Source organism: Apium graveolens, chromosome 4, assembly GCF_009905375.1.
Source record: "Apium graveolens cultivar Ventura chromosome 4, ASM990537v1, whole genome shotgun sequence".
Taxonomy (NCBI): Eukaryota; Viridiplantae; Streptophyta; class Magnoliopsida; order Apiales; family Apiaceae; genus Apium; species Apium graveolens.
Window position 1 is genome coordinate 285,160,086 of NC_133650.1, and position 11,311 is coordinate 285,171,396.

General features: G+C 33.7%; 3 protein-coding genes across 3 annotated transcripts; 1 reads left to right on the top strand and 2 right to left on the bottom strand.

The window, feature by feature from the left end:
* Nucleotides 1–2,958: 2,958 nt before the first annotated feature.
* On the bottom strand, nt 2,959–4,071 carry LOC141719769 (delta(12)-fatty-acid desaturase FAD2-like). Its single transcript, XM_074522141.1, has one exon. It carries the CDS (start codon nt 4,069–4,071, stop codon nt 2,959–2,961), a length of 1,113 nt encoding a protein of 370 aa, XP_074378242.1.
* Nucleotides 4,072–4,983: 912 nt separating this feature from the next.
* LOC141721125 (lecithin-cholesterol acyltransferase-like 1) lies at nt 4,984–7,481 on the bottom strand. The gene is made up of 2 exons (XM_074523883.1): nt 6,985–7,481; nt 4,984–5,995 (listed from the first exon to the last, which is right to left on the bottom strand). Exons 1-2 carry the CDS (start codon nt 7,362–7,364, stop codon nt 5,092–5,094), a joined length of 1,284 nt encoding a protein of 427 aa, XP_074379984.1. The 5' UTR covers nt 7,365–7,481; the 3' UTR covers nt 4,984–5,091.
* A 1,103-nt stretch (nt 7,482–8,584) lies between these two features.
* On the top strand, nt 8,585–9,133 carry LOC141719771 (uncharacterized). Its single transcript, XM_074522142.1, has one exon. It carries the CDS (start codon nt 8,585–8,587, stop codon nt 9,131–9,133), a length of 549 nt encoding a protein of 182 aa, XP_074378243.1.
* The last annotated feature ends 2,178 nt before the right edge of the window (nt 9,134–11,311 follow it).

Below are 11,311 nucleotides of genomic sequence, written 5' to 3' on the forward strand. Positions count from 1 at the left end.
AAACATGCATACGAAATTAGGTATGCGTATAACTCAATGATTAAATATAAATGTTACCTTTCGTCAAGCTTTCTGAATTTGTATTTTAGCTCTTAACGCCTTAATTTGCATACTTTTCTGGCGTTTACTACAAGATTTGGGTCTACTTTGCTCAAGTCTGCTGTTTAATTTTGTTTAAAAGCCTAATTACCCCGTTCAACTTTTTCACAATTTTATTAATTTCTCTTCAGTTAATCTATCCATTAGACTGCGTAAGCAACATGGCAACTCCAATATAAAATCCCCACCAAGTACACAACCTAACTATTTCAAACTCTTTCATTCTAGTAAAGTTTTACAAAAAGGTACATTTCTATTACAAAAATGAGCAGCAACAAGGTTTACTCAAAAGGACAAGTTCCCTTTGCATGGGAAAACAAGCCCGGAATCCGAAAGGAAATTATGAACCAAGAGGACTACGATGACGACAAAGGAAAGCGCGGTGGCAAAAAGAAGTTGCCACCGCCGCCTTATCTACAACCGGAGAGTGGAAGGGAAAGTCCGGTGAATTTGCAAAATATTCCTCTACCTCCATGTGCTTTTCAATCTCCAATATCAAGAAGTGGTTCAAAAGTATATGGTTATAAGGAGGAGGATGATCCTTTCCTAATAGCATATAGAAAGTGCATAAATGGTAGTAGTAGTAGTAGTAGAACTAGAAGATTACACAAGAAGAGAAATAGCAGTGCGTCTGTTTTGTCTTGCAAGCATTCATGCAGTGTGAGTGATGATAGCATTGTCCGGATTTCTCAGCTTCCTGTTCCCAGACCAGCAAAAGAAATTATGGGATCTTTCTTCAAGTTTGATGATTAAATCATTGGACACTATTCATGCATCTTGTTATCAATCTTCATACGAATAGTTACAGTCCATGTAGATGTGTTTGATTGGATAACAACCTACAGAAGAGGTGAAAGAGTCAACAGGTCAAGCAACAACCCCAAGTCTCCTCCACTTCTTAAGCAACACCCAAATCTCTTTTAGTCAATCCGTTAGCAGATATCTAAATATATTATTTTAGGTTTGCAGTTACATATTATCATTTTTAGTAGTTTCAAAATATATATTTTAGCCACAAATGTTTTTTTAGACTTTCTGAATTAAATAAAAGCTCCCTAGATTTCTTGCATACATATATGCAGCCTGTATATTGTACACAAGTAATTCAATAATAGCACCCAAAAAAACAAGTAATTCAATAAATTGAACTCTATGTTTATTGAAAAATATTAATTGTGTAGTTATTTTAATATTTATTACTTTGACTTGTAGAAAACATATATCATACTTTTAAAAGCCAAACTTTTAATGCTCTACTATTTATGTTGTTAATCTTTTTATACAATAGGTTATAAATTAATTAGGTAGAGGGAATTAGCACGAGGTTATCAAGATTTCTATTACAATATTAAAAAAAAAAAAAGAGTAGTTTATTTCTCAGTGAGGCATGCTATGGGCCTTCTGCAGGTCTTTATTTCTGTTAACAAGTACCAGTGGCCCAATTTAAAAGCCCATGTGAGGAACTGGCCTTAAAATTAAACAAAAAAATCTAATAATGGTTACCTTGAACAGTTGAACAAAGTTAAACAAAAAATCTTATTTAAAATTAGTACATAAAAAACACGGGAGACAAGTCACTAATTAGTCTAAGAAACAGTTTACTGCTATTGACTTTGCATCTCACAACTTGCTTTCTAGCTTCTGCCAGCTCCTCAATTCTGTGAGTGGTTCCATTTTGCTTCTTCATCCTGCCATTTCATTCCCTCCAAATGTAGAAAAAACAGAAAGAGATATCAGGGTTAAAGTAATCTGTTAAGTCTGGGAGGGATCAAGACCCGAAGAAGCATGTACTAAATGAATCAACCTGGTGGTGGGGGAGAATGTGCATGAGAAAATTAGGTGGTCATGCGATTCTGCAGAGGCATGCATTACAAAGGGCAACAAATGTTGGTACCAAGAATACCAATTCTACTCATATCCATAATTCTAGTGTGCAGAGCAACCTAAAGGCTAAAGGTGAAAAGAAAATCTTGGAATATGTAAAGGACGTCATACCAAGTGAAACTATGGAACTGTATTCCCTTGAGAGTTCAAATATTGGATTGCCAAGTAGTACCAGACAAGTTTGCTATCCCGTTTTGATTCGAGAAAATTATTACTATGTAAAGTTAGAATATATAATACTCCCTCACTCCCATTTTATATCACTTGGTTTGACTAACACGCTTTTTAAGAAATTAAATGTTGACTTTAATATGAACCGCACAAATGAGATAGTGAGTGTTAAAATAAGTATATTATATGAATGTGTGGTTGTGATAATCTTAAATGAATGTTATAAATGGAAGAATAATTCTTTTTGGAACATCCAAAAAAAGAAAAGGAGATCACATTAAATGGGACAAGCAGAATGAGTAAGATTTAGTTGGGTACCTCTAAAAGAAAGAGGACCTGAGTTGTGTTGTGTCTGCTGAACTTGATCTTTAAAACTTATACAAGCATGCAAAAGCAAAACATTATGATGTAATTACTTAAATACAAAACTAATGAAAAGCTATAAAAAGGACCGCCTACAAATAGCCTGCAATTCTCACTAAGAAATGTACGAGAACAAGAGTTCAAGAACATCATTCCATGCCAACTTTATTATCAATATATGCTTAAGGCTATGAGTAATAGCCTTCATCCGGGATGTCGTATCACAATAAATTTAGCGTTACAAGATTATACATCAATTCTATGATGATACATAAGATTCCTTGATCCAGTAGATATTTTATCCAGAAGGATAAACTTTTCTTTCGGAGTTTGTTCTTATTTCCTAAAAATCCAATGTTAATTGGATTATTACATAACACACCAGACGTCGGCATTGCCAGCTTGTTTCACATTCTTTTAAGAGTGCCTCTTCTAACCAGATCAGAACTTATTATTGTACCAATATATCCCTTTGTTTTGTTCACCTTCATCTTCCTCAACGTAAACACATTCTTTAAATGCACTCCACAGTGATATATACATGGGGGTATCATCATACCGATAGTACTCCCCCAGTATAGGCTTAATTGCTCTGGTAGCTTCCTGTGCATGGTAATGTGGGATTGTTGGGAAGAGATGGTGAGCTACATGTGCATTAGTCGCTTGATAAAACATAGTGTTGAGGATTCCGTAATCTCTATCAACGGTACTTAAAGATCCTCTTAACCAATTCCACTCTTTGGAATCATAGTAAGGTACAAAAGGGTGAGTGTGATGAAGTGTAGCCGCTACAATAAGCAGAGAAGTCTGAACTAGGTATGGTCCTCCGTAAACACAAGCAACCCATGCTAGTCCTTTTATCAAAACAAGTTTGTAAAGTCCATAGCCCATGGCAAGACATGCAGCATCAGAAAGAAAGATTTGAGCACGTTGGTTATGTGAAAACATTGGACTGAAAGGATCGAAATGGGAAGCAAATCGATTATAAGCTCGACCACGGAAGTTGACAAGCAAGTATAGAGGCACACCAAAAGCTACAACTATAGAAGTAACCAAGAATCTTGCTGCAGGATTTGATATCAGGTGTTTAAACATTAAGGAAACCTGAGACTTGAGTATTGGACCGTTGAATTCTTCTTGTTGCAAATAACCAGTTTTGGAGTGGTGACGATGGTGAGTGTACTTCCACGAAAAGTAAGGAAACAAGAGGAAGGAGTGGAAAATAAATCCGACTGTGTCATTTAGCCATTTGTAGTTACTGAAAGCACTGTGACCGCATTCATGGCCTATGATCCAAATTCGAGAGAAGACACAGCCTTGAAGTAGCGAATAAACAATCATGTATACAAGAAAATACAATCGAGATGATTCTGTCATGATATATGCTGTGAAGATGCAGTAAAGAGAAAAAGACATGACGACATCAAAGAAAACATATGAGAAAGAGCGAAGAACAGAACGCTCAAAACAATGTGGGGGAATTGCTTTCCTAACATCACCAATAGTGAATGGAGGTCTTATGTGGGGAGTTCTTGATACATTTTTTCGTGCCATGTCCCTGCAAATATTGACAAAAGAAGTCACCACATTCGATTTATTTGACAGAAGCACGATATATTTATACGTAGAGATATAAATATCATAATTTGTATACAATTTTCAACATAAAAGTTAAAGCTAACACAGAATGTAGCTTGCAGAGTTGCAGTGTCTTCACTTGGATCCGCTTCTTTACAAAATATTGTCGCATTGCAGTTGTACTATTGTCGTATAAGCATCGAAGGTATAAATAGTTATTCTGATTTCAGAAGCTGTCAAACATTGCTTACCAAGTAGTACTGAATATCCGAGGGTAATTATAGCTGTTGGCACTATTTTTTACTAACAGATATGCATCACGTTTCATATCAAATTCTAGCATGACATTAATTAAGCCAATGTCCTTATATCTTGTTTACTCTGATACATTAACCTATCTTTTTTCCTTGTGAATTTGACATTATTATCTTTAACTTGCTTGATCTAAAAGAAAGTGAGCCATTCTGCAATAGTAGCATATTAAAGGATATATACTTCTTATGATGCCATTGTAACTTCTAATTGACTATTACTGGGAAAAAGGATAAAAGCTTGATTTACTATCTGAATTCAAGTGAGTGAAGTTGGTATCAAGCCGACCAAATCTATATTTAAGCTTTCGATCTTATAGTTTTAATCCAACATTCCAAACCAGTAATAACTTTGTATATGTTTCGATTCTTATTATAGCACATTTTTATACTGTCTTTTTTATTTTGTTGTCGAAAGTGGGGATATTATATTTTGGTCTCATCTTTCTTATCGATGTCTTCTTCAGGCTGTTCAAAGAACAGGACACGTTGATTATGTTTGATTGAATTTTAGCATCTTACTGCATTATATAACCTTTACTCAGTTCTGAGCAAAAGGAGAAGTGAATCAGACAATTTGTACAAATTTATATACTTAAGGAGCCGAAGTGAATTTCAAACTGTTTTCAGTTCATTAGACAAAATTTAAACCATGTACCTTAAACAGTGCCATGATTCTGGGATATTAAGAATAAGCTAAACTACTAATTACAGAATTGATGGACTTAATTACTCTAACTATTTCATCCAGTGCGACGTCCGCTTCCAATATTGATGTATGAGAAACATCAGGTATTTTAATCACCTTAACTGACTGATTTTGCTTACCAGCCCATTCATTTGTTAGCGCCATCAAACTTATCATATTCACAGTACCATCACCGTCTCCATACAAAATTTCTGGTTGTTTGTCAAATCCATTCTCTCCGTAAAACAATGTCTCTGCTGTTTTAACTCCACTCCCGAATATACATGTAATGTCTACTTCAGGTGCCACCAAATTATTGACTAGAGGTAAAATTCGTGTATTGTAAGGTACAACACCTTCAGAAAATCCAATGTCAACAAGGAATTGAGCAATGTCGTAAGCTGAATATGTAGCGCTTGGGGTGATTACAAGTGGTTTACTATTATAAGTATTAGGTGATGGCATTAGCCATAAATTGCTCTCTGAACTTCTTTGCTCTGCTCTAACTAGCAAGGGATCGACTAATGGAACCCCGAGTGAGTTACCTGATGCAAATGTGAGCATTTCTTGGACTGTGCCACCCCAAGGTGCAGCAAGTGCTACAAAGTGTTTAATATATTTTTGGCGCCAGGAAAGTGAGTTTCGGTTGAGGAGTTGAAGTACAAATAAGCCGCCTAAGCTATGGGAAACGAGAATTACTGGCTTTCCGCCGTTAGTAGAGCTTGCTTGTTCAATCAAATTCTTTAGGTCATCAAGGAATTTGGATCCAACTTTGGAAGGGTGACCTTGGGCTGCTAAACCATATCGAAAATCGTATGGAGCTCCGAAAAGGGTAAAGCCTTCTGCATATCCCAGATGTTCTAGTGATTCAACCAAGGGTGCCATATATGATGAAATGTGCCTGTAAAAACAGAGAGCTGTGATGGACATTCTCAATGAGTGAAGTTACCAAGTGATGGCTCCTCCCATATGACATTCAGATTATTAAAAAAAACTTGTATTTATGGCTGTAAACAGTTGAAAAGAACTTAGGTTCGCACATAGACAAATTTCTCTGCAAAAGAAGCAACAGGAACAAAACTAAGAAAATAAGAAGCTGATATGCAGAAAATTGTGCATATATACTACTTTCCTATTATTTTCATTGATGATATGTGTAGTTCCTATAATTTCATGCGTTTAAGTCTTTTTTATCGTGTATTATGGCGGATGTAGCCGTAGAGTACAAATTTATTTATTTATTATTATGAACGATATATGTAGATTTGATAATGTCACGCTTTATATACATTTCTAACCGTATACTGTTATGGACGTAACCGTATCGTTCAAATTTATTTACTATTACTAAGAAATATATGTAGATCCGTGACGTTTTTCATACGTTGGAACGTTTCTTATCATTGTTACATACGTTACTATATAACAAATTTACTTATTACTTGTATTATTGTGAATGATATATATAAATTTGATAATGTCAACCTTTTCATACATTTAAACGTTTATATCATGTATTGTTATGATTTATAATTATTAATAATGATTTATTATTAGGAATGATTTCAGTAGATTTGATAGATGTCACACTTTTAATACGTTTTAAACATTTTTTATCGCTACTAACGTAGCCGTATACAAGTTTACTAATACCTTTCAATGTTTACTTAAAAAGATGAAGATGAAGATGAACGTTCTCTTAATAGAACTTTACTATATTCTAGCAGTTAAGGGCAATTGTTGCAAATAATATTATCAATAGCGTGCTTGATTGTAGATATTAGTGCAATCTTAGTGCTAGTTTTACAAGAAAAAAATTGACTAAACTGTGTCTAGTTACAGAAATTGTTATTGATAGAGCATAAGAAAAGCAGAGACAAGGGGACTCACTTGAGATTAGGATCAAGGTAAAGGAGGGACTGAATGGAGCCAAAATCAGGAACTCTAGTCTCAATACCAGGGGCATTGAAGTAATCATCAACCTCAGGATCATAATAAAGCGTCATTCTCTCAGCAAAGCACCGAGTAAAGGGAGCCAACAGAACATTCAACTCAAACCACAGCCTGAACCACCCTCCTTTCTTCTTCACCACCGGGTTCCATCGCGTGCAGAACAAGCTCGTCGCTTTGTACTCCGACGTGAACCGTGCCTCTAGCTGGTTCCCGCCGTTCCCAGGCACCAATATCAGAGGGTGTATGTTGCTCATCATCCCCGCCTGAGACGTGTACATCATCACTGCCATTAATAATGTTACTATTATTCTCATCATATTCTTCGTAAACAGTTTATTAATTCTTTTACTATGAGATTTGGATAATGTGAGGATAGAGCTTCTTTGTTATCTATTTTCTTTATGTGCGTGTGCTGATTTCAAATGAACGTTCCTACAATGAATGGAGGAGAAATTGCTACGCATGTTGGTCTTTGCATGGGCTTCTTCAGTTTAGGGGGAGATAAGTTTGTTGGGCCTTTAATTGTACACCCCTGTATCAATCTTAACCCATTATCCATTCTAATATATTCACGTCTGTTAGTGCAATCTTTTTAATCCTTCCACACAAATTTTGTTATACAAAAATCAAAATTGGAATGACACAGTAAAATTAATGAATTTGAAATTAAATAATTCTGTATAAAAAAATTAGCATCAGCAGGATAGCAGTTGCGTATGAGATTTATCAAACAGCAGAAAAGCTGAAAGTGAAAACAGACCATGATACTGACTTCTTTGTCTGTGTGACTTTGATGCCAGGACTATATAGTAAATCAATCAATCCTGTTTATTCTTTTCTTTATATTAGTCAATCATTGCATGCATAAATAATGCAAAACATATGTAGAAGAAAAGTTGTTTTGTTGTAAATTGTACTAATGTACAATATACACTGATCTAGAAATTACCACATTCTTAAACTTCTGAATCATAGTTTCTTATTACCTTTGCAGGAAAGAATACATTTTGTGGCCTATTTGCTTCAACTACTTGATTTAGTATTAGTTTTCTATATAATATGCCTAATATTCTTTCATTTTGTGAACTTAACGATAAAATAGTAATGCATAAATAATATTGCAATTAACTATTGAATTCTGTTTGGTAGTATAATTTTTCTCCCGAAGTTTGGCCCACTTTTTTATATATATCTCGTCCCTCCAAACTACCGATACTAAAAAAATAATTAAATCATTCTCAATTATTGAGACTTAAAAATGTTTTATTTTCTTATTTGATGAGCTATGCTCTATATATGACCATAGACCAGCTCCACATGTTCACTCCCATGCTTATGTACATCTCAATCCTTCTCTAACTTCTTATATACTGCAAATACCATACTCTCTCTCTCTCAAAAATCTATCTAGATCTTCTCTTAAAACCATTGAACAAGTATAGTGTTTTTAGCTAACAGTACTTCACACTTCACACTATTAGCAAAGCACAAGATGAGGACCAAAGGCAACCAAAGCAAATTGATGAAGATCATAACAATGCCTGCTAGGGTATTAAAGAAAGGCAAAGATATGTACGTTCGAAGCATGATGGATTTCGCTCAAAAACCCCGTTACAGCAACAGCAGCAGCACAAAAGCACCACTAAAAACCGGACCAGCCGCCGTCTCCGGTTTGCCCAAGAGTTTCAGCACAAGCGTGACCACTACTAGATCCACCAATTACGACGAAAATGACGACTTTCGCGAACTCATTCGCGCAAGTTCAACTACTCACAACAACAATACTATGAATTTGGATGTTGAAGGTTACTTGAAACAACTCATTGAGGAACAAAAGTTGACTAGGCAAAAGCTTTATAATGATCATTTAGTTGATCCGAATTTTAATTCGAAAGTGGCTAAAGGCGTGCCGAGGAGTCATAGTGTTGGATTGGGAAGAATCGATGAAGGTAAGGCTTGCGAATTCGATGAAGAAGAAGAAGAGGCAGTGGATGATGAAGATAGTGTGAAGAAGCCTCAAGTGATTTCCAGAAGTAGAAGCCATGCAGTTGGAATTGCTAGTAGAAATGAATCTCTTGTATTTTGATTTTAATTTCTTGGGTTGACCTTAAAAATGAACCCTAATTAATGGTAATCAAAAGTTTGATCGATGATTGAGGCATGTTTTTGTTTTTAATCAAGATTAGAAAGGTTTGTATTTGTAATGTAGTTAATGTTGTGTTGTTGGATAATTATTGAACAATAATTTCAAGAGACATGTTAAATTTTACTCAGCTTGCTGTAAAGAAAGAAGCATATATACAGGAACTCTGAAAGTTTACTAAACTTGTTAATTGTGTTTTTGGTTTGTTCCTCATGGATTTGTATTAAAGAAAACAAATCTGACTAAATTAGTACAACAGGTAATGTTAAGATAAAAAGAGGTGCAAAGTTTATTGCCCCCCATGATATTTTTATTATCAATTACTTCAAATTTAGCAAAGTCTGAATAGTTTGTGTTAGAGGTGTTTGTGTAATTTGTGTGTGTAATTTTTGGCATTGTTTATTTGACGAGATCAAAATTTGAGTTATAAATTTTAAATGAATTTAAAAACTCGTTAGATTCGCTCTCCGTTCTTCATTCCGTGCCGGAATAATGTTTGTTATCCCCTGCATGCCGACCCCTGACTGTATATATTATCCAACATAAGTGTTAAATTAATAATTAGTTTATTGCTTGTCACTTGGTTGTATCTAACGAACACATGTTTCCAAATTGTACATTGTTAATATATAAATACATATAGCTGTTTAATACATAAATCTAGCAATGGTGGAGGTATATACCAAATCCAACTCACCACACTACTTAAACTGAAAAGAACATTAATTTATGAATTAACGCTGGAATAGAAAAAAGATGGGAGGAGAAGAGAAAATAAGAGAAATAATAGAAGAAAATTAATTAATCTCTGTTCCCGAGTTTGTGTAAAAAAGAGAGAAAATGATAAAGAAAGAAGGTAATATGAGAGAATCTTTTCAAATCTTTCCATTTTTGGGAAGAAAGTTTTGGAGGAAAGTTATAAGAAATTTTCTCTGCAGATCATTTTTCTTTTCTCGCCAAAAAATTCGGGAGCACGCCTCGGAAATAAAATTTTAAAATTTTCCTTTCTCTTCTCTTTTCTTCTCTCCATTTTCAAATTTTGTAGTACAGCGTAATTGTTAAGTGTACAAAAAATCATTAACGATAATTATAAAACAAAAACTCGAACGTTTTCTATAAGAGTAATGTCAGCCTAAGTTTTTTTAAATAATCATAAAATAATGTGACATGCATGATAAATGGTAAAAATTTAATTCATGAACATATATTTATATACACGGATCCTATATTATTATGTGCATAATTATCATTTGTAAGATTATTAGGTAAAATTTTTGTAACAAATTTTAGTCCTACTGCATTTTTCTTTCTTCGTAATCAAGGTTACATGCGGTTAACTTTGTGTTTGATGTTTTATACTTAAGACGATAGTTTTGGCAAAGGAAGGTGTCCTCGAGAAATGTTTGAACTGTAAGTTGCTCTAAAATAGTTGATAAAATACTTATTTGAACAATTATTAAGACACAGTTCATTTTCCTATTGATTATTGCAGGTGGGACATCTATTATCTATTATATATTATATATATAATAGAGCAAATAGGGGGGGTTTGTGAGACATTTTATTCATGCTGAAATTACTATTCTAACCCCATATTATTATATATTATAGATATTATATTTAATGTGCATGTATTAATTATATCTAATTTATATATATGTATTAATTAGTCATCATTACATACAATTATTACAATTTCATTATTTATATTAATAATTTAGTACTTTATATTAATTTTACATTTATTATTTTAAGGGGAGATATTCATTACACCGATTATATTCAAGGAAAAAAACGCTATTAGAGTTATTGGACTTGAGCACGAAAAATGTAAACTAATTTTTTATGGTAGAGGTAATTGAGATTATTATAAGAACATCGTTCGATCAAAACTAAATATAAATAGAGACGTACTTCAGTTTTCGTAAATGAAAAATTGATTATGACAATGATTGTTAATCGTAAGGTGAAGGAATTTGTCAATGAATTTAGAACGAATACACATGTGAATCGTTTATAAAATAATATATGAGGTTTGTTAGACATTTTATTCATGTTAAAATTACTATATTGCCCTATATTATTATTATATATTAATGACATTTTATTAAATGCATATGT